Source organism: Pleurodeles waltl, chromosome 9, assembly GCF_031143425.1.
Source record: "Pleurodeles waltl isolate 20211129_DDA chromosome 9, aPleWal1.hap1.20221129, whole genome shotgun sequence".
In the NCBI taxonomy this organism is placed as follows: Eukaryota; Metazoa; Chordata; class Amphibia; order Caudata; family Salamandridae; genus Pleurodeles; species Pleurodeles waltl.
In genome coordinates, this window is record NC_090448.1 from 342,272,636 (window position 1) to 342,296,680 (window position 24,045).

At 42.4% G+C, this 24,045-nt stretch overlaps 1 protein-coding gene across 1 annotated transcript in view; it reads right to left on the bottom strand.

Annotated features, from left to right (window-relative positions):
* The window catches only part of SARS2 (seryl-tRNA synthetase 2, mitochondrial), a 206,352-nt gene that overhangs the window by 64,552 nt on the left and 117,755 nt on the right, over positions 1 to 24,045 (bottom strand). Inside the window, exons 7-8 of the mRNA XM_069206905.1 lie at positions 19,445 to 19,550; positions 10,784 to 10,831 (exon numbers count right to left, since the gene is read on the bottom strand). Of these exons, the coding sequence (XP_069063006.1) occupies positions 10,784 to 10,831; positions 19,445 to 19,550 (154 nt within the window). The remainder of the gene's footprint in view (positions 1 to 10,783; positions 10,832 to 19,444; positions 19,551 to 24,045) is intronic.

Consider the following 24,045-nt stretch of genomic DNA (forward strand, 5'->3'; position numbering starts at 1 on the left):
TTTTATTCCTGAGAGAGACCCTGAGCTCTGGACCCCACTGCCTGGAGCTTTTGACCCTTTATGGTGAAGCCTCAGGTCTAAGAATCAACCCCAAGACATCACTACTGATCGAGGTGCAGGGAGATGAGGGGGCCATCTCTGGTGCCCGGACATCCCAGTGAGGCGAAATGCGTTCAAATATCTGGGAATACACCTCTCCCCGGCTACTGGATTTGGCCTGGCAGCTTAACTTTCAGCCCCTCTCCCAGGCCTTGGATCGGGACCTAGGCCGATGACGTAGCTTCCACCTAAATGCATTGGGTCATAACACTCTCTTCAAAATTATCTATCTTCCTTGATATCTGTATGGAAGGACAAATTTCCTATATACTGTACTGCGTGCTTAGTTTGATCGCTCACTTCCAAAATCACAACCTTTATATGGGCGGGCGCCACAGAGTGGCTTTCTGTTCCACGCGGAAATCTCCTTATAAGGGTGGACTGGGGATACCAGATATCTGCATATATTACCAGTCTGCCCAATTAGTACCAGTGAACGATTGGTTCATGGGTTGGTGGGATGACCTGCCCTACCAGTTGGAACTCTACCACTTGCGGTTTGGTGGTCTAATGGGTCTACTGTATGGCAGTCCAATCGACTGGAAGGAAGCTTACCCTGCCCCCAGGAAACTGGCTACATCTGCATGCCTGCAGGTGGTACAACTCAACTATTTCCATGTGACGTACATATCCCCATCACACCTGCAGGGCATGTGCATGACAAGACATTTTGGTTGTGTGCAGGGCGGTCACTTGGAGGCCCACCTGTTGCATGTTGCCTGGGAGTGTCCGGGGGTGCGCCCCTTCTGGGAGGCGGTGGGGCGGGAGATCTCCAGGGTCTTAGAGCATCTGACTGAGCTGACAGCTAAGGTGGCGCTCCTGGGGCTTCTACAGGAGCTGGGGGAACGAGGGCCTGGTGGCTAAAAGAGACATTGCTCAGCTGTGGAGAAACCCTATGGCTTAATGTTAACTAAATGGCGGGCGGGGGTTGACTGGTGTTACCAATTCGAAAAGCCGATATGTGAATCAAGGGGATGCCTGCAGAAATATGAGAAAATCTGTGGGAAATGGCGGGCTTATCACATGTTGCCCATCTGAATGATGTGATATGACTTTAATATTGTGGGGAGGATGGAACTATTATTATATGTGTGGCATGCCTTTACTGAATTGGAAAATACGTGCTCACTGTCCGTCATGAGACCCTTTCTAAAAGAAATAAAGTTGATTATAAAAAATTAAAAACCATCAATGAAATTATTTAGCAGTGCTCCTACTTTACAATTATTAGTCATCTGATTCTCCTGATGTTGATCTGCATGTTTCTTGAAATCTTCCAAGCAATTACATGCACTATTTGAATCTCTGCAGTGCTTGGAGAGATTCCTATCTTTTATATTAGCTTTACTTGGGAGTCTAAGCACAGTTGTAGGGTGAACTGTAGTGGTCCTGTTAAAGCGGCTCCCCAAGATCAATATCAAATACTTCAGATGAAGGCGAGAGACTTTGGGATACAAATAGGTAAGCCCAATGGAGTAAAAAAGAAAGGAAAAGGGCCTCAATAAGGGAGAGGGATCTCAGATTTAATCATAAGAAAATCTATTTTCTGTAGTGTCAGAGGAATTACCCTCCAAGGATGTTGTCAGGAATAATTTAGGGTCCAACTGTGCTCCGTTTCCAAATTTCCAGTGAAAATAAAATAAACAGGTCTTCAAAAGCCAATAGTGGAAGTCCATAAGAGAAAGAACTGAGGAAAACGTGGATTGTGAAAACAATAACAGCAAGGGATAGCAAAAATCAGAAAAAACATTTAAAGTTTGTCACAATCATGGTACCAGAAGCTTCTCAGGAGACAGCAAAAGAAAGCGACTCTCCTCCACCATCCTCTTTTTTGGCCTCTCAAAACTCAATTACTAACAATCTGGACTGTCAGGATTGGTCATATAATTTCTTCCAGCTTGCTAAATCCGTAAACTAAGGCGTTTTCTAAACACACAAATGTGAAAACAATTGACAACTCCCAGTATTTTTCCATCCAAAATGCTGTCAATGAAGTATCGCTCATCTTAGATTTTATTATACTTTCTATAATCAGGTGATGCCAGTGAACAAACTGTTTCTTTTGAATTGTCTGTCAGATATTAAAGCGTTAAAATGGTGAACAATAGTTGCAATCATCCCTGAGTAACAGATCAAGAGTTATTTTTATCTCCAAGGGAATAGTGAATTTGATTCTTCAAATTATTTCTTAAATGGGGTACTGATGTTATTCCCTAATTTCTGGCAATAAGAAAGTAAAATAGTTGGCCCTGGCATACTGGTGGTGATGGATGATCCCTCTGTGAGGCTGATAAGTATGATCACAGTAAAGATGTGGAGGCAGGTACAAAGCATGGTTGTTTGCAGTTGATTATAAGTAATTTCCTGGAAAACGGTAGGCTTCTCTTATGATAATTTAAAAAACAAACTTGATTTGTTGAATAGCTTTACTGCCAATATTTTATGTGTCCAGGAATCATAAACGACTATGGATTTTTACCTTCATAATTATTCTGTGTTCCGTTTCCCTGTGACTCCCACGAAGCAGGGTCATACAGGGGAGGTTATAGTAATTTTACAGACAACTAATTAAACCTGGTCCTAAAGCACTTTTAGTCTCCCCTCAAACCTAGCTCAATGCATACAAATCTCAATGGGTTTTTCTCTGTTTCAGTGAAAATGTACAATCCCCCAGTTCATCATACACTCCTCTGATTAAATCTGTATTTATATTTATATCCCAGGTTACTGTATAGGACAATTGCCGAAATTAATTATGACTGCAGAGCTGAAAGAAAAACTGCCTGCTTAAGAGTTTTCGCGGATACAGAGAGGAGGCTTTTAATATCCCACTGTGATATTTCCAGCTAAATCTAAAATGGAAAACTGTGGAAGTACAATTTGGGGCTTTGAGGAAACATGAATGTCTAATTGAGAACGGGAGATTGGACAATGATATTCTGGCAAATTATATTCAAACTACGATCAGGGGTTCTTTCCTTATACATTACTTGATTATTTCATATTCCTCTTATGACTTACTTTCTGAGCATAATTTATCATTCTTCAGTGACCATAAGATACTTTGACTTTGTATGGATTTTCTATTTGTGGGCTTGAAGTTTTTGAATACTAAGGGGGATAAAGTGCATTTCAATGGGAAAAGTGGCAGAACTCATTGGAAAACTAAAATAAACAAACTTAAAAGAAAGTCTACAAGCAATTCTGTGGCTATGCAAGTTATGTATCAAGATGCCCAGCACAATTTGATTTTTACATGAAGTCGTTCTTGGGTAAGCTCGATCCTCTATGTAACAAGAAGCTACCTAGGAAGTGGTCGCCAACTGCACAATTTTTAAATAGGGAGCTCAAAAGATTAATAAGAAGGCAGTTTCTGTACTATTTTATTGAGAGGAATAAAATAATCAGGCTTTTAAAAAGATGAAGAGCCAGAGAAAAAACTGCCCAACAGAAATTATACTGTGATTATAAATGGACTGACTTAAGAGAGGCTACAACTTCAAAAGACAAAAATACATTTTAGAAGATTATCGCGAATGGTTTCGATAAAAGGGTTAGATCAATGCCTATTCCAATCAATAAAGGAAAATGGGTTATTTATGTTACCAAACTATATGGCCTTAACTCTATCGCTTCTGATATCTTGCTAACAATTTAATCTATTTCTGCAGGTACTAATCCTCTTTTTGCCTTCCGCCCCCACCCCACTTCACAGATTGAAAGCTTTATTTATGGTGCAGGATCATCTGCAGCAATGGGATCCAATGAGATTCCAATCTCAATGAAAGAGAAGGAAGCATCTCTCTGGTCTATATTTTTATCCCCTTTGTTGTACCACTGTTACCACAATGGAGTTATTTGAGAATCCTGGTGTGGGAGTATTATTGTGCCATTGCACAAAAAGGGCTTACATAATCTCCCAAATAATTATAGATAGATAGCTTTACATGATACTGTTGGGAAACTATTAGCTAAACTTATCCCTGAACGCCTGCAAGACTGGGTGGCAGTCAAAAAGTTAATCTCAATTAAACAAGTAGGTTTAGGAAATATTTCTCTCCCTTGGACAACATGGCCATAATATAGTTGATCTTAGAAAAATGATAATATTCGTGGTCAATTTGTTTATGCCACCTTAAATAGATTTGTACACAGTATTTGACCTTGTAGACAGAAAAACGCTTTGGAAACAGTTTTTAAACTGGTTGTACCTGAGAATCCAATTCTGCTAATTATCCAGAATCCCCACTCCTAATCGTTTTAAACAGGGTTGCCTGCTGGCACCTTTATTGTTTTCCTTATATGATCTGACTCATGCTTTATATATGCTTGCCGGTTTATTATATGCTGAAGTAATTGTTGATCTTTCCCTAAGAGTTAACAAAAATGCTTGATTTGTCATCGACAGTATGGATGTTGCTATTTCCTGAAAATTAATAAGATAAAAAGTTTTTTTAAAAAATCTTTAAAGGCAGATGATATAGGAAGGAAATAAAGTATAAATGGGCAGTGGGTAATGAAAATGTAAAAGCTGTGAAAAAATATCCATATTTTGGGAACATTTTAGCCCGCAGCCTAAAAGAAAAAGAACACATTCATCATATTTACAAAAAGGCAATTTCTCATACCAGTGGCCTAAGAGCATTTTACAATGCCTGAGGATGTAGGCACTTAGCTAATGTTTTATTGGTTTACTGCTTAAAGGATGCCCTGTCTCTTTTATATGCTACCTAAATAATTGAAATGGAAAAACGTGTTTTTATGGATGTAATAGAGGGCCAAATTCTCGGTAAGCGGTGTAACCTGAACACACTAGCAGCTACCCAGGCAATTAGGCAGGATTACTACTTTTGTGCAGGTGTTAGCTGCAGTACTCCGCTGGGGTCATCTTTTACTTACAAGTGAAGAACACACCTTAGGGAACCTAATGCGTTTAAATATTTTAATAAGAAAAATAAATAAATAAAAATCGGAATCTTTTTTGTAGGCATTGAAGATATTTCAGATACAACAGGATGTTTTAGACTGTATCTCTATGCTACATTTAAAAGGTTGGTTATAAAAGTTGGTGGGCAGCATCAGCACAGAGCTCGATATTGGCTTTTGCTCTGAAAAGGGAAAGTCTAATTGTTGCATTTTGTGTCCCAAAAAGACCACGGCCATTTTTAACATATCATTTAAATCAAGTAATTCAGTGCTTATTACTTTTTATAAAGAATAAATATGCTACAATTGAAATGTATAACGGGTGGTTTGCAAAGTCTACCCGCTGAAGAAATATTTTGTGCTCTATACTACAATGGTATCCAATATTTAAATCACATAATCTTTGTATGTTCTGATTTGAACTTTCCTTGCTGTGGATTTTTAAAGCCCCTTTTTTTATAAAATCAAATGCATGTTGTACTAATGAAGCACGACCTCCGTTACTTTTTCCAGTGAATGAAATTCATTGTTTTAAAAATGCTTAAAGCTTTTTAACATTTGTATTGAACTGTATCAACTGATTTGTGCACGTTCTGTGGACCTCTTAGGAAAGCCAAAACGTATAATAAATAACTTGGACTTGGCAGCCAAGGATGTTTCTTTCTTGAAGGCTCTCCTCCCCAACTAGGGAATTACAACAGTATGAGAGGGAGTGCCATGGCTTAGAGAGTAATCAGAATCCTTTTATTGAAAGAACAGATTTTTTGTTTAGTGAAACTGTCCCTCTCTTTTTTCTGGTGTTGTATGACGAAGTTCAAGCATCACAGCCTGAAGGTTCTTAAAGCTCTGATGTTTGAAGAATCTTTCTCAAATCAACACAACAACCTTGAATAGTTCTGAGTCACCTGACCTGTGACTACTTGACTGAAAAAAACAGCCTGCCAATAAAAGGACAAGAAGCACATCCTCTCAAACAGAGGAAGGTGACAAATTATGAATAAAGTTGCTCTTCGTACACCTCTGTCTTCCCATCTGTGCCCCCAAGTGGGTTAAAAACCCCACAAGCTAGTAACATGTCTGTAATTTGATATCAAACGAATTCTGTGCTCTATTGCTTAGCAACATTTATCAAAAGCAGGACCTTACTAGCTGCTGCCTTCCTTGGGACTCACGAATACTCTTCTGTGCTGACTTGTGTGGGATAAAAGCAGCGCTAACCCTAGTGTACGCGCCTCTCTGACTAATATCTGCATTGAGGATGCCACAATGGACTGAGACACTTAGGAGCCTAGCTGGCCATACACCAAGACAAAGAACAGCTTTCTTGTGGGCCATGGAGCTACATCTGCTCTTGCCTGTTAAAGTATGTTTTGAAACTACACTGTTCCAGTTTACGTTGGTACTTTTTACTGTCCGTATCTGCTCCCCATCCAGTCTATGACATGGGGCATCAGGGAAGCCTTTCCTCTTCTGTGGGGAGTGTTCTATTGCTTGTGAATTCTGAATTCATTTGAGCTATTTCTCGAACTGCGTGATTTCAGAAATATTGATTTAAATGTCCCCTTTGGCCCAATCCCTATTCCTAAAATCTCAGTTTCTAGTTGAGATGGACTGGGTGAGTGCTCTAGTCAAATCATGACATCTGCCGCCTGAAAAACAGTACTGTGATCAATAGATTTCAAACAAGACTTTTTAAAGTTTGTTCCCCTCAACCTCTCAAAGGGACTTTATTGTAGATGCTGACTCGGTACTACATCTACTCTCTATGATTTTTGAGTGTGTGTGATCAACTGGGTCCTCAACCAGCTTCACACCGCCTAGAAAAGGTAACAGATTTGTGGACCTCCAAGTAACCCCTTTGAACTGCACCCAAGCTGAGAATCAGCCTTAGCAGTCTATTTCGTTGAGGTCCTGGTTCTGGTTGGTTGAATGCTTCTTTTGGCTAGGAGGGTTCATCACCAGAGGTACACAGACTAATTTCCAATTTCCAAATCAAGTACATCTGTTTGAAACAATTCCAAAACAATTACATCTGCTTGAAACAAGCTTTTCTTTTTCCTTCTGTAGCATCCAAGAATACACGTGTGTGATTGCCCAAATTGTTTCCAATAAGTATGGAGACAGGGAAAGGTACAGCAAAATATAAAGGCTGATTTAAAGCTGGGAGGATGAACAGTGCAGCCTCCCACAGTGGTAGAGTTAATACCACCATATAGATAAAGGATAATTTGCCACATTTAAACCTCCATTTATAATGCAGCAGGTCCCTTTTACACAAAAAGAAGGCTCCCGCCAGCATTATAGAAGCTCGCTCTGCAATCGAAAACCTGTCAATGCAATTCCGCCAAGCCTTTCTGGCACAGTGGAATTGCTATAACCAATATTAGTGCTGTGAATGTAAGACCTGAGTTGTACATTAGAAGTGTATTTTCACCTATCACTTCAGGGATAATTTGGCATGTGGGTTTTACACATAATCACCTAGCACAGAGGTGATCCCCTTCAAAAACGTTGGCTGGCAGGTATTTCTAAATTGGACAGACACCCTGATGCCCTTTCAGCTGGTATTACAAAACTGCCAGATAGTCTTCCCTGGAGTCTTGCACGAACGATGTCTTCCCCATAATCTAATTAAAGCAAAGGGACTGGACAGGACACTCACCCATTTTTGCTGAAGTCCTTTTACCACCTACCTTTAAATAAGACCCTTTGTTATCTTAGCTTGCATAGTCCAAACAGGTAGAGCAATATTTACTATCCTAAGAATAGGAAGGGTGGATCAGTAGGGCAAAATGAATTGTCTACGTGGACAATGGGATCCTGTGTTAATAATTAAGGCTCATAGTTTTCTGTTTTTACCTATTTTTACAGATACAGACTGTCTCTGTATTTTTAAAAGTGGAAAAATACAGGTAATTGGGCTTCTTTTAGCAATTATCCAAGCTATAATTCATGAATTAGCTGTACACAATGACAGCATAGGAAGTCTAAAAACAGGATGCAATTTCCTTAAATAGGATGAGATTTCCTCAAATAATTCCATATCTCAACATCTGTTTGTGTTATAATGCTTATATTTTCATTTGGGTGATTTGGTTTATTATTATCGGCCTTTTACTGTGCTAAAACTAGAAAGGCGTTGCAGTATGTGTGCACATTTATCAGTTAAATAAACATAGAACTAAACAAGTTGCAACTTCATTTGTTCCCAAAACTCAAAATAAATATGGATAAATACTGATCGGATGGACAAAAAATAAATATGGAAAAATACAGACAGAAAAAAATACCATAAAACCAGGAGCCCGAACAATAATTAATCAAAGCACATTTGCATTCTCAAGCCTTTTCTATGTATGTGGTGTTTACATAACCCAAACCTGGCCAAAATGCTCAGCTCAGCTACGTTTGACTTCCAACCATCACAGTAAGCCATGTGATGAGTAGGGCAGGATGGGATCCATGTAATCATGGAAGAAAAGTTCTGAAGAGCAAGTGGAAGAATAAGATGGAGATAAAGTAAGATAATTTAAAAGGGCAAAGTGAAAGACAGTGGGGTTGGGCATGACTGTGAAAGACAGAGGGCAAAGCAAATCTATCCGCTGCAAGCCTGAAACAGAGGCTTGGGACGGGCTAACAATAAGATACGGGCAGTGTCATCCATAGGAAGACTTGGCGATTGTAGAATAAGGGCACAATTCACAACGGTAAGCTTAGACCTAAAGTTTTTTGGTATTCACATAGGGACTTACTAGTAACATCTTAAAACCAGCGGAGGTTCAGCGCTCAGAGTGGGAGTTCCTCCATGAGTGTGGAAACTTTGTCCCCTGAGCAGAACCTTGCAAGTGTAAAGGTACTACTGGCAAATCCCTTTGTGAACGCCAAAAAGTAGTAAACATAGACTCCAGTTCCAAGTTTAATTTTGTAAATCAGACTCTAAGGCCCTAATTATGACATTGGCAGTAAAAACCACCTACCGTTCCGGTGACGGACGCCAAAAGACCGTCACCACCGCTTCCATCCATCTGCCATATTATGACACTGCCGGACTTCGGCCACAAGGAGGGCGGAAATCCGGCAGGGATCATAGTGGCGGATGGTGGTAAGGTGGCGCTGCTACCACCAGCACCACCATGCCAGTAGACCACCACCAGCCGTATCATGACCTGTGATACGGCCTGGCGGTGTTCTGCTGACGGGCGCTGCTGGTGGTAACAGCGCCCCTTCCTGTTCCCTGCCGGAAGACCACCTGGAAGAAGGTGGCAGGGTAGGGGGTCGGGGAGCTGTGTGTGTATATGTGTGGGGTTGTGTGCATGAATGTGTGTGTGCGTGAATGCGCTGTGTGTGTAGTGTTGTTTGAGTAGGTGTATGGATGTGTGTGAATGCGTGTAAGAAAGTTAATGTGAGTGCCTGTCTGCATGTCAGTGTGAATGTGTGTACGAATGTGTGCGAGCATGACTGGATGTATGCGTGTATGCCAGTGTGAGTGAGTGGGTGGGTGGGTGTATGCGTGGTGCGTGTCTGCGTGTATGAGAGGGTGAGAGGATCGGAAGGGGGAGTGTGGATGGAGGGGTGGGTGTGGGGGCTTCTGGACAGTGTTGGTGGGGGTGGGTGAGCCGTCTACCAGTGACAGTGACAGGGAAGGAATTCCCTGTCACCGGTAGGGCCTACAGCCATGGTTTTCGTGGTGTTGCTAACACCATGAAAACCATGATGGTAGGCTGGCTAATAATGCTGCCGTCAGTACTACAGTGGCCGCTGGGCTGGAGATTGATATCTACGGCCCAGGGGCTGCTATCGCCATGGCGGTCTGAGTGGAGAAGTGGCGAGTTGGCTGCAGCCAACCTGCCATTCTCATAAAGTGGCGGTATGTACCGCAAGCCTGTTGGCGGTACTGCTGCCACATTACCATTCACCGCCGGGTCATAATGATCCCCTAAGACTTTTAAACCTCAGCAAGAAGTCAGCAATGCTCATACACCTAGAAGGTGAAGTAAAATAAGGGTTGGTCCACTGTCCTTGGACTGGAGACATGGAGGGAAAACAATATCTAATGTCCTTATCAAGCAGGAAGAGAGGAAAATGTGCTACTCACTATCCTCAGTCTGACCACAACAGCAAAAGGGGAATGTGGCTAGGATCAACACATCTAGACGGAAAACCTAACAAGAAAAGTAGGTACATTACCAGCAAAATCCTTTTACTGAGACAGCTTATTAAATGCTTGCAAGAGGGTAGATTTTACAGTTTCCAAAAAAACAAGAAAGAAAAAAAGAAAGTGTTTTACACAATGAATATGTCAAAGTTCCATTCTCAGGCTTGGCACCAGAAGTGCAACATGACAAAACTGTGTCCTTGGCCTGTGGGGGACATAGTAAACTTTCTTCCATACGCATGGAGGAACAGGCTTAGACGGACTGCCTTCGGGCTGAAGGAAGGAGACCGAAACTGACTTTTCTGCTGAGGAACAGTTGGGGGACACGTTAACACTAACAATATGTGCAGGAAAGCTGTGAAGCAACCTATTTACTGTGGAGTGATTAAAACATTAATTATCCTTTAAATGGCAACTGACGCTGAAGTAGACGAGAAAAGACGCAATGGAAAATATTATCTGTGCTGAGTGGTCATGGAAATACACACCGCCTTCAATGTGAACAACAGATGCACATCCAGATTCATAACATTAGCTGTGCGTCACAGAAGTAAATAAATAATGGTTGAGGAAAGGAGACTGAAAGTTGGTCACAATACTTACGAACACAGCACCTCTCAGCATGTCAGGCACCGTCATCGGAATAAAGCCCTAGGGTTTAAAGACAAAAAAAGGAAAAATATTAGCCTCACAACAAAAGATGGAAAATACCCATCCTTTAACCCACACAGAGGATTCCCCCACACAAAACGACACTACTGCCGAAGGCAATGCATTCTGAGAGCTCTGCGGCACTAGGGTGGGGAGGAGGAGTTTCCTGCCTTTGGAAGGGTACGGACCAGACAACAGAAGACTTGGCTGCACCAACTGTAGTACAGATTGTTCGATTAATGCAAGTGTACTTCATAACATCTTCATTAAAGAAAATGCTGCCAAGCTTGAGAAGGATGTGTAGTATAGGTAGTCCTGAAGTCTATAATCCCCTACGAAATGATGTATCATTCTTTTATTAGTTGGTCTAGTGTTCTCTCATTTAGGGCTCCTTTTTCTAGGATAAGCAGCCACATAATCCAAGATTCAGAAGGGGCATTTCCCTGTAACATACAGTTCTAGCATCACTGTGTTAGGATGTCTTGTCCACCCTTGAATAGTTGGTGTGGTTTGCTCGGAGTGTTGTAGGGAAATTCAGGCAATGGTAAGGGGGGCATACTCCCAATGGAAGCCATACCAACGCCGCCCGTCTCTCTGTACTAATTTCTCAGTTTCTCCATTAGTTGATCTCTCCTGAAAATGTATTCTGATAAGAATACGGACTTCGGAGACCTCAGGAGTTCAGGACACCCACAAGCAGATTAGGTTATTAAATGCCAGTTAATATAATCTAGAAATGCACAGAACCCTTGTTATAGTTTGACTGGTGAATTTCTGGATTAACTGTATTTTTTTTGTTTGATCCTGGGGGACGTCTTGCCATCGAGCCTCTAACCGACCAAGTTGTTTTTGCATCCAGGGCCTCTGACACTAGTTATCAAAGCAGTCAAATAGTGCACTCTGGCTGGTAGTTCTGCCCAGCAAATGGCTGGAGATAAAACAAAGGCTGAAGTAATTGAAGAGTGCAGAAAGCGTGCAGATTACATCTACAACCCATCTCAAGGACTAAAATTGACTCTTGGGCCACCTATTAATTTGTATATTGCTTTATTGTGCAAACACCGGTACTGTTTGAGGTCGTATATCGGACCCCAGAAGGAATTTCTATGCACTAATAAAATATACATTATATATAACAGGTAGTGTTCTGACTGAACTCAGAATTAATTAAGAGCAATTAATGGTGTTATACTTTAACAGAGTTCCAAAGCCTTTACCGCTCCCTTGAGTATGGCTAGATTTTGCGAATCGCTAATCTTGCAGAGTCAAGTATCCAAAGAAAGTGACTTCCCAGTTATCCCAGTAAGGCCCTAGGATTCCAGTGATAACCTAACGAACAAGAGAAAATGCATTTTTGTCACAGGTCCCATGCTTTTGGTGGTGTAATATTTCGTCGACTGGTGGTCGTAACTTACATGGGTTCCCTGGCTCCGTATTTCCTTGTTTGGTGGCCTCACTTTCCCTGGTTTTGGTAGCCCTATTTTCCCTCATTCAAGTGGGCTCCTTTTCCCTAACTTAGCATGTCACCCTGTCCCTTATGTTGCATGGTCCTATCCCCCTTTAGTTTGGAGGTACCATCTTGCTATGGTGAAACAGATCCACTGGTTAAGTGTTGGTACTTTTGCTCACTTTGGGTGCCTCTTCTTTACTGCGTTACATAGTCTGCTCCTTCTTTGGTCTGGTGACACCAAGTTTCCTAGGTCAGGGGGTACCATTGTCCCTGGACCGATAGGTCACATTTTCATAGCAGGAGATGCTTCAGTCAATCGCATTTACTTTGGGACATGGACTTCTATCTTTACTGAGTTGGTTCATTCCACCCATCCAGCTCCAACATGTGCCACTTAACTTAGGTCAGGCAGCCTTGTTTTCTGTGGTTGATGTGGCTCTCATTTTGCTGGGTCAGATGATCCCACCAAACTGGCTTAATGTTTCTAGCCGTCATATGTGCTCCCAGGGTTGTGGTCTTACTGCTCTTTATGGGTTCAGATCTTAATGTGGCTCACACTGATTTCTCAAATTGTGTTAAATAGACCTACAGGGCCATATTACTGTAAAAGGGCTGACGGTGCTAGTGTGTACCAGGCAAGCATGCACCTGGAAATGGTAGGGACTATGTGCCACTAGGAATAATGCAGCATTGAAAGAAGGGCTAGCAGTTTGAATTTGCCAGTCTTTTTAATGCAGGGATCCCATTAGGACTTTAAAAAGGGATTGGAAATTCTCCTGCAAACACATGGACACAATTGCCTTGTCAGGGACAGCTGTGGGGTGTGCGTGCTACAGGGATCCCAGCGCCATTCCCCAAGCTCTGCCCTCTAGGGGTGCTTTAACTGACCCAATGAACAAGTTACTTACCTTCGGGAATGCTTTTTCTGACGGATACAGTATATACCTGCAGATTCCTTCCTCACCTTCTGAATACCCACAATTTGCCAGCATTCAACTGAATTTATTCTTTCTAGAGCTCCACATCGACATCACAACGTCACGGCTCTGCACATGACTCCATCTCACATCATCAAAACAATGAGAAGTCCTCGCTGGCGTGCTAACAACAGTTTCACACACTTTTATTCTGTGCCTTTGAAACAAACGGGTGGAACCAACATCACAAATACAACAGTGTGCATTCTCAAATCAAAGATTTAAGTATATACACTTCATGTTTAGGGCATGTCAAATACAAACATTATCTTCAAACAGCTTTCTTCTTCTACTTCTTGGTATATTCAGACCGGCAATGGGGAGGTGGGTGGGTTAGTGAAGAATTCAGAGGTAGATACTGTATCCACCAGAAAAAGCATTACCGAAGGTAGGTAACTTGTTCTGATAGATACATCTACCTGTGGATTCCGCACCTTTTGAATAGACTCCCCAAGCAGTTCCGCACTCGGAGGAGTGTGTCTGTCTCCTTATACCAAGAAAGTCTGTAGGACAGAACAGGCAAATTGATCGTCCCTCCTCCCTTCAAAGTCCAAACAATAGTACTGTGCGAAAGTTGCCACTTTGCATATGTCAATGACAGGGACACCTATAGCCAAGGCGGAAGTAGAAGAGTTGGCTCCAGTGGAATAAGCTCTAATCCTTTTAGGTGGCTTTTTCTTGGCCCTGGCATAGCAGATCTTTATGAAGATGATGATCCTCCTGGATAGTGTCCTCTTGTGGAAAGCCTTGCCCTTCATTCTGCCCACACAGCCAATAAACTGCTGATCATCAATCCTCAGATCACGTGTTTTGTCAATGTAGAAGATCAACGCTCTTTTCGGGTCCAGACGATGCAGCCTTTCTTCCTCCTTAGAAGGATGGGGAAGAGGATACGCAATGGCTCAAACTGTGTACCAATAAAAAAACATTAAAACCAAATTAAGGTCCCACTGAAGCATAATAAACGGAGTAGGTGTATACATATTATTAAGCCCCTCAATAAACCTCAAAACTATAGGAAACTTAAACAGGAAAGGTTGATCAGGTAAACAAATAAATGCCAACAGTGCAGACAAATAGCCCATTACTGTCGCGACAGCACAACCCTGTTGCGCTAGGGAAAGTGCAAACTGCAAAACACTTGATAATCCGGCTTTTAAAGGGTCAACATCCTTTACAGTGCACTATTTTACAAATTTAGCCCATCTACCAGCATATACCATCTTGGTGGCTGATAAAATAACATACACCACTTTAGGGGGGAGAGAATAAGAACTCGGGTTGCCCTTTTCAATCTCCAGGCAGAGGTGCAAGCTCTGGAGGTGGGGGTGTAGAACCTGCCACTGTGATTGAAAGAGGAGGTTCTCCCTACACATTGAGAGATGAAGAAGGTCTGTGTACCACACCCTTTGCGGCCAATGTGATCTGGGCCCGGTCTTGGCGAATCTTCCTCAGAACCAGAGGAATCAAAGGTATGGGGGAAATCGTAAAATAGTTGAGTGCTCTAGCTCAATTGAAATGTGTCCCCCAATGCTTCCCGCATCAGATACTGGAAGCTGCAGAACAACGGGCAGTGTGTGTCCTTGTGAGTGGCAAACAGGTCTACCTGGGGTGTACCCCATAACCTGAAGATGTGAAGTACCACCTTCGTACACCATTCGTGGTCAGCTGAGAAGTGACAGTTGAGACTATCCACACAAATGTTCAGATCTCCGGCCTAGTGATTTGCCACAATGCAGCCCAGGACCAGAGTCGCAGAGCTTTTTTGAAAAGAAGGTACAACCCTACACCTCCCTGTTTGTTGATGTACCACATTGCAGTAGCGTTGTCATCAAAAACACCGACTAACTGCAAATGGAAGGGAGGAAGGCCTTCAGAGCCAGACCTATCGCCTGCAACACACTGATGTGGAACTGTCCTTCTGGAGAACAAAGTCCTTTGATCTTCAGATCCCTCAGATGTGCTCCCCACCCTACATTAGAGGCGTTTGTGATCACTGTGGCTACCGGAGGTGGAGGACAAAATGGCTTTCCTTGTGATAGATTGCCATCTACACCCCACCGTCGGAGATCAACTGCAGTGTATCTGGCGATCTTGACTGACTCTCTGAGATCCCTATTGTGTTGAAACCACTGCCTGCGGAAGCTCTATTATAAGGCCCCCATGTGCCATCGTGCATGAGTGACCAACAGAATGCAGGAAGCAAACAGACCTAGCAGGCATAGAACCATCCAGACTGGAAACGAGCGCTCTGTTCTGAAACATCGGAATCATAGCCTGAATGTCATGAATCCTCTGAGGAGGGTAGGCATGAATCGCCATAGTGTCCAGTACTATCCGTATGAACAGGGTGAGCCGAGAGGGCTCCAGGTAAGATTTCAGTACATCGATGGGAAAACCCAGATTGAACGACAGTTGAGTTGTCAAATGCAAGTGATGCAGCACCAACTCCAAAGACTTGGCTTTGAGCAACCAATGGTGCAGGTAAGGGAACACGGATACTCCCCACCGTCTGAGGTGTGCCGTAACCACTGCCATTACCTTTGTGAAGACTTGAGGTACGGAAGTAATATCAAACGAAAGGACCAATAAACTGGTAGTGTTGTGACCCTGCCGTGAACCGGAGATACTTCCTGTGTGACTGCAGAATGGGACTGGGAAAATACACATCCTGTAAGTCGATGGAAACTAATGCAGGAAGCACCTGTGCCAAGGTCAGAATTTAGCATTTTTCCTATTCGAGGAACAAATTCAAAATCCTTAGGTCTATGATCGACCATAAATGACCGTCATTCTTGGGGGATAAGAAAATATTTTGAATAACATTGCTGACCTCTTCCTGCTCTGGAACCAACCCTATTGCACTCTTTAAAAACAGAGTTTGAACCTCCACCTGGAATAGCAGAAGATGTTCTTTCAAACAAAAACTTTGTTGGGGAGGAAAGGGAGGCAGAAACTCTTGAAAGGGAAGGGCATATCCATTTTCCACAATGCTCAACATCCAACTGTTCGATGTTATGGACTTGTAAAAAAAAATGACTTAACCTTCCTCCCGCAGGTTAAGTATGCTCGAAGATGGTGGAACTAGGGCTGCTTTCTTGAAGCATTAGCAGGGGAGGTTAAAGAGGGGAAGGCTGATGGGCTGCACCTCGTTGTCTAACTCTGCCACGTCCTCTATAGGATCTGTAGAAGGGAGGAGCTCCAGCCAAACTCCCTGAACCTATGCAGCGGTCTGTAACTCGCAGAGAGGGACTGAAGACCCAAAGACTTTGCTGTTGTCTTGCTTTCTTTAAACCTTTCCAAGGCAGAATCCGCTTTGGCACCAAAGAGTCTGTCTGTGTCAAAAGGCAAGTTTGTAAGGGTGGAGTGTACTTCAGGGGAAAAGCCAGAGCCTCTTAACCAGGCGTGTCACCTAGTGGCAATTGATGTGTCCCATGACCATGGCCACAGAGTCCGCAGTATCAAGGCCTGATTGAATCACCTGTTTGCTGCAGCTTGACCGTCATTTTAAAGTTCAGCAAAATGACCTTGAACATCCTGTGGTAACTTGGGAATCACATCTCTGGCTGATTCCATCAAAGCATGGATATATCTGCCCAAAAGACATGTGGCATTTACTGACTTCAAGGCCATGCTTCCAGAACAAAACATCTTCTTCAAAGATTGCTCCATCTTTTTTTATTCCCTATCCACAGGAGTTGTCAGAAAAGAACCATAGACCACCAAGCTCTCCGGTGTCGGATGATGACTCCAAAAAAACAGGATCTCCTGGTGCCATTTTATATCTTCTGGCCAAAGTCGCGACACTGCTGGAGCCGACACATACTTTCTCCATGCCTCCAACACTGGCTCTTCCAGGGCCTCATTGAATGGCAAGAAAGGCTCCGAAGCGGACACCAAAGAATGAAGGACTTCTGTTAGCAAATTGGCCTTCAACTCTGCTGTCGGAGGAGGCATGACCAACATTTCAGCCATCTTTCTTATGACCCCATGATAAGATGTCACCTCAGGCAGAGGTATACCTCCTGAAGCTAATAACTCCCACTGTGGGGAAGTATCCAGACCAATTGCCACCTCTAAACCCTCGAATTCCTTGGATGGTATTGGAATTTCACCCTCTTCCAGGTCCGGGTGCCAAAGAGAGTCTAAATATTGTGCTTCACTAGAAGCCTCGAAGCCTCTCAACCTCAACTCCAGCAACGGCGTCGGAAGAGAATATACCAGCGCCAGCAACTCAGATTTTGAAGCCGTAGAATCCATTCAAGCTGGAGTCAAGTGATGCGATGTTGTTTGGGACTTGTGCGACATCGGTATCGGCGCAACTGGCACCGATGATTCCTAACAAGTGTTGGTTGGCGAAGGAGTCACCTTCCTTGGTGTCATTGAAGGCCAGGGGTTCTGTGCCGTCGGCATAAAGGGCAGGAACGAAGCCTGCTGATAAGTCACCAGGAAACCTCCCAAGGAGAATAACAAAGGACCCATAGGGCCGGCTGGCGCACCACAGGGAGTCACTGCCCTGTTGAAAATACTATACATAGCATTCAAGAAGTTCGACGGATCTGTCCCAGGAGCTGGGAAAGCAGGATACTCCAGCTCCTGTTGAAGAGGTCAAAAGTATCCTATCGTTGGCGTGACCACTTCAGGCTCCGGTGGAGTCACCAGAGAAAACTGTGCCACCGGAGTCGTAGGTGACACCGGAAACTCCACTAAGTCAGCACCAGGGAACCTTCATGCAGCTTCGGAGGAGGAGATAAAGGCTGTGGACTCACTTCCCGTGAAGACCAATTCCAGGAACCATGACATCGTCTCTTCTTATGTGACCTCGAAGACAGATGAGACGGTGACTCTGCCCAAGGTCGGGACCTGCGACGCCCTCGCTGGTCCTTCTTCTGCTTGGCCAAGAACAACTTTGCTTCTCTCTCCTTCAGTGCCTTAGGTTTCATACTCTGACGTGAAGCGCAGTCCCCTATGTCATGATCAGAGCTAAGACACCAGAGAGAATCTTCATGCAGATCAGTAACAGACATCTGGCGTCTGTATTCCTGACAAGGCTTAAAACCTGACTTTTTAGGTGGAGACATTGTCGCCAACTAAGATAACAAAACTGTACTTCTCTTGAAACAGTGTAACCAAATCAGAGAGATAGGAAAAACAGTTACGTGTTCAAGGCGCAGAAAAAAGGGAACCAACGTCAGCACGCCGGTGAGGACTTCTTATGGTTCTGATGACTTCAGACAGAGTTTCGCGCAGAGCTGTGCTCTTGTGACGTCCTCGTCGAAGTGGAGAGCTAGAGAGAAAAAAATTCAGTTGAATGTCGATGCATTGGAGGTACTCAAAAGGTGAGGAATCCACAGGTGGATGTATCCATCAGAAATTCCATTTTTAAAGGGACATATAGTAAAAAGACTATTCTCAACTGAGGCATTTCCTAGAATATAAATAACTGTATTACAGTAAAAAAAAAACATTTAGAACTATGTGATAGTCATTCAATGATCTATAAGAGCTGCAGGATTTCATCAACAGCCAATAATTTCTCACAAGCTACTGTTTTTACATTTGTTTCAATATGTTTTTATGGAAATTATGACAAAACAATACATACATAGCAGTGGAAGCAGCACAGTAGTGTCTGATGTTGTGAGTACAATAGAAAAGTAAAATGGAAACTAAAACAACACAATTATTTCACACACATATCCAACAGTTCACTAGTATACATTCAAGACCAATTCAAAAGTGGAAAAATGGTTAGTTAAGTAGCATTTCAAAAAATGCCTTTGAGAAATAAATTGGCTAATGGTGAAACAAATGTGTCCACAGAGTTCCTTCTGACACGCCTTTTTGCCCATGTGCCCATATTGGTAACAGGTGTTAGGGAAGGGCAGAGAAGTTACCTCATTTGCATGAGGCTAACCCCCCATACAAATAAGTGAATGCCCCTTTGAAATAGCCTGAGTGCAAAAGTGAATGTGGACAATTAGTACGACATAAGGGTCAATACAAGCATCTTTTGTCCATTCTATTAAAATAAAAGGTCTTATGGATGCACAAATGGCCATAAATGCCAGGTATGCCCTATGACACTTGAGTAATATCGTACCGGGTGTCATCCCCACATTGAGTTGTATGGCTGCACCACATATTATGGAGGAAGGTTATACAGAAACTGTACACATCGGTTACCTTTTTCACCAGCTTGTTCATGGTAAATTGCACAAGGGCATGTTGGAGCATTGCACCAGCTCCCCTCAAGTAGTATGACCGGTGACCAGAAATATGAGAGAGGCGTCTGTGGAAAAGAAGAGAGACAAGACAAAGATAGAGGTGTTATTTTGTTTGTGGTTAAAAGTCTGACTTCAGAGTATTCTGGGGTGCAGAAGAGACACTGCCACAAGTGAGGAGGTATGTTATGTACTGCTCCAACGATGTAAGCAATAGGGACCCACCACTATTATATTGCAATATATGCAGCACCCTACTGATGGCACACTGGCATACATAAAAACATTGACATTAACATAACTTCCACATCTAACACTACTATTGTTGCTGTACTGCAACTCTACTGCTAGAATACCATAACTAGACTGCTGCTATGCAGTGCATTTTATGCTGACATTCCACATCTGTACAGCTGACCTATATTTACAATAAGCATACTTGACAATTCCTTTGTTGTGCCTTACAAGCTATAATTCTTCATAGCTATTACAAATAATGCAGAGGTAAATTAGAAAATAAAACATGCACTACACATACTATACACAAAGTTACACTCTATGAGCCAGAAACACAAAAGCACACCTTCCATGAAATATTCCCTTCAGGGTAGGCAATACCAAGCCACGTACAGAATGACCATTGCTGCACAGATCACTTTCACTGCAGACATACAGTTAACCAACATATATTACTGACATGCTGTGAGATAGCTCCCACAAATTCAGCAAGAAGCCTCCGAAGCTGACATAATGGACACATACATTCAGTGTTTCAATGCTGACATACCAAAGATTGATACAGTACTCCTGTTGACGTCATAAAGAAGCATTACATACGGCTTACAACACTTACATCACCCCACTGCCAGCATACATGGTCATCCTTTTTACCACTATTATCAGCATATGTGCTCACAAGCACACCACTAGCGTAGTAAAGACATACAGCAACATGACAAGCAGCATCCCCACTGTCTACAAACAAAACCCCTACATAAACCACTGCAGCTGCCAAATGCAGCAGCCTGGTTGCCATAAATCACAACAATATATAGATATTTGTGCTGGTCTTACAGATCCCACAGTCTTCACACAGCTAACATACTCACTAATACATTTAGAAATCTACAAAGGAAATACAGATGCTGCATACTTAAATCTCCAACATATGTACCCCCAAGTCCCTACTGCTGCGAGAGAATCCATACTGAAGACCTTTAACTGCTTATACTGAGGATTTGATCAATTAATTGTACGCTGCAGAAGTCTCACTGACAATTCCAGAAGTTTGTTTGGTCTGTGTTAATAGCTTTGAGTCATCCGCCTTCAACTATTGTTCTATTTATGTCACCCTCTTAGAGCCACTGGCTTGAGGCATTTTTTGTCACATCTTAGAGGAATATTTTAGCTCGCTATCAAGTTATTGACTGTTTGGGAATACCATTTCTCCTCATATAGAGTGCTTGCACGGTGATGCATGAGGAACTATTTTACATCTAAGAAGTACACTCAATTAGCACGTTGTTTGTGTGATATTCAAATCCTTATCACATACAAGCATTGTATATGGAAAGAAATCCATCCTTTTTTCATTTTTACCTGCATGCAGAAATGTTTTAAAACTTTTTTCAAGAATTATGACATAAGCATGAGCGTGACCAGCCAATTTCCTTTTGACACACAAACAAGAGAACCACCACAAATATCAGAACTAATATAATACCACCAATACCACATTACCACCACTGAATTAAACACCATCACCACTAACGATAACCTGAAACCCACTGACTATTAATAATATATTCACCACCTCTACCACACAACTAATACCACCACCACAATACCACGACCACCACCAATAACTACAGCACCACCAGCACCGGCAAAGCCAACAGTCGTGGCTTTAGTTGCTACTGCATAGAGCCATAATTTATAGCTCTACCTATGGTTGTTAATGGATTGTGACTACACTAGGGGGTGGGGAGGCACATGTGAGAAATGCAGTGCAAAACTGAACTGTAAGGATGAGCGGTTCAATAAACTGGCATGCATTAATAGAGAGACACAAAAGACGGAGGAAAAGTTGGCACAATTATCAGCACCTCTTCCTAAAACTGTATCTAAGCTCAGGGGAAATCAGGAACGAAGTTGAAATTTAGAAATGAGGCTTAAGTCCAGAAAAGAAAGAACATGTGTAAATCACAGCAACTAATTAAAGAAGAAATTGTTATAGAAGTTAGTTAGTTATTTTGGCATCTGTCTGTGGAAGGATATGCTTCAATTATTATTATTCATCAATGTGTTTATTAGTCCCTGAAGCTCATTGGTGCCAATGTATTTGGGACCTCTCCAATACTGAAGTTAAATTAGGATCTATAGGCTATCATAAAATGATGAAATTCAAAATATTTCCTACGGAGGTGGAGGTAAACGGTATTAGTGAAATACACAATTCTACAGTAGCAGCAATGATAGGCTAGCACACGCCACCTATGCTAAAATCTTCCCACAAGTTACAAGATACGTTTATTTTTTTGTATTTTTTGGTGTTAGTCCCATCTCTCAGAGTTTGCATGGGCTAGGCAACGGTAAGCTATTCTGACATTAAGTAGTAAAACGCCTGATTGTTTTATACGATTTAGAATGGTTTTCGACTCCAATGACTGAGCAGTCCCACAGTCTAAGTTACATCGCTATGATAGGGATTGATCCAGGGATTCATGACTTGATAATGCTGTTATGTACCTGTACGAGGATGGAGGTCTGCTTGTGGAGCTCTGTAACTCAACCCAGCTGCATACGCACACAACCGTTTACAACTGGTTACTTCTCTCCCTTACTGTATCTACAATGTGCTGCAATTCATTTTTTGAGTTCACTCCTCCTCTGAAGCTTAGTGAGTGAAGACTTGTTTTACTCACAAATACAAAAGATACAGTGTTAAGATCGCAAAATCAAAGTTGCCTCCAACGAGAATAAAATGCTCCAAAATCGGATGGGGTGAAAAATAAAATATGTAATATATTAATGCAGTTTAAAGAGATGAGCTTTGGTAGTACTTTGAACATCTATAATTGAGTTAAATGGAATTTAGTTCAAGTCAAGTTACTGTATTGTGCATGCTTTTGTATGGTGCTTTTCTATCCCTTATGAGTTCTAAAGCATTTCGGGAATTGTTGAGTAAGTAGCTACTCGGTTTATTATGCATGGTTGTTACATAACAGCTATGGTGTTATCATTCAATGTCCTTTTATCTTGGCAGTAACATTACTGGGTTTCAAATATAGCTTATAAAGAAAATACAGGCTGCAGCAACTCTGACATGGAGCAATGCAAAACTTGTGTTATGCTGAATGCCAAGCATTCAGGGCCTTAATTAGTATTATGAAGGCTATTCCAAAATAGGTCCTTCAAATGGAATTTATTTTCCCATTCAACAGGAAGCTTATGGTTACTGTTTGGTCTGAATTTCCCTTCAGCTGACACTGTTCTGCATTATTTCCTCTGAACAGAAATGCAAATGTAATCTGGCAAAAAGTCTTAATTAACTGCAAATTAAATACCTTGGATCATAATATCTGGCCAAGCCTGCATTTTCTAAAAGGAAGAGAAAGTATTGAAATGGCTAAACTATACTCAAACTCTGGTGCATTCGAGTTCTCTGTGCCAGTGTAGAAAGGGACCAACCATGTGCATATCAGTCTTGGACCCACCAACAGGGCACAGTCTAGTCAAATCCTCTCTGTATGGAAACACAAAGTACCCTATATATGTTTTTGACTTTGTTGACCATCTTCAGTGAGGTACGGAGCAAAGGGTGGTTTTCATATGGTTGATAACTCTCTATAGCCTTACAATGAGCACAAATAACAGATGTATTATAAGGTGACTCAGAGTAATGGAAGTAGTTGAAATTAAATCCAGTACAATAAACACACTGAGTGCTCGCGGTCAGTCAACAGAGAAAAAAGAAGCAAGCCTGAAATGTGTAATTCCCAATAGTTTGAAGGGCGGTAGCCCTTGCCATCCCTTGGAAGCATGCTTTACAACCGGGCCCTGTAGAAAAGTGCCCCTTTTGGCATGGTTACCCTCCACCCAACACTTTTTGCCTGATATCTAATGCTAACTTGACAGTGTGTGCTGGGATCCTGCTAACCAGGCCCCAGCACCTGTGTTCTTTCCCTAAACTGTACCATTGCTTGCACAATTGGCACACCCCTGGCACACAGCTAAGTACCTTCTAAAAGGTACCAGTGGTACCAAGGACCCTGTGACCAGGGAGGGCCGTAAGGGCTGCAGCATGTATTGTGCCACCCTAAGAGACCCCTCACCAAACATATGCACAATGCCATTGCAGATTGTTTGTTGGTGAGGGGAAAAAGGTAAAGTCAACATGGCATTCCTCCCTGGGTGCCATGCCCACAAACCACTGCCTGTGGCATAGGTTAAGTCGCCCCTCCAGCAGGCCTTACAGCCCTAAGGCAGGCTGCCCTACACTACAGGAGAGGGCACAGCCGTATGAGCAATATGTCACTACAGTGTTTAAGTCCATTCTCAGAA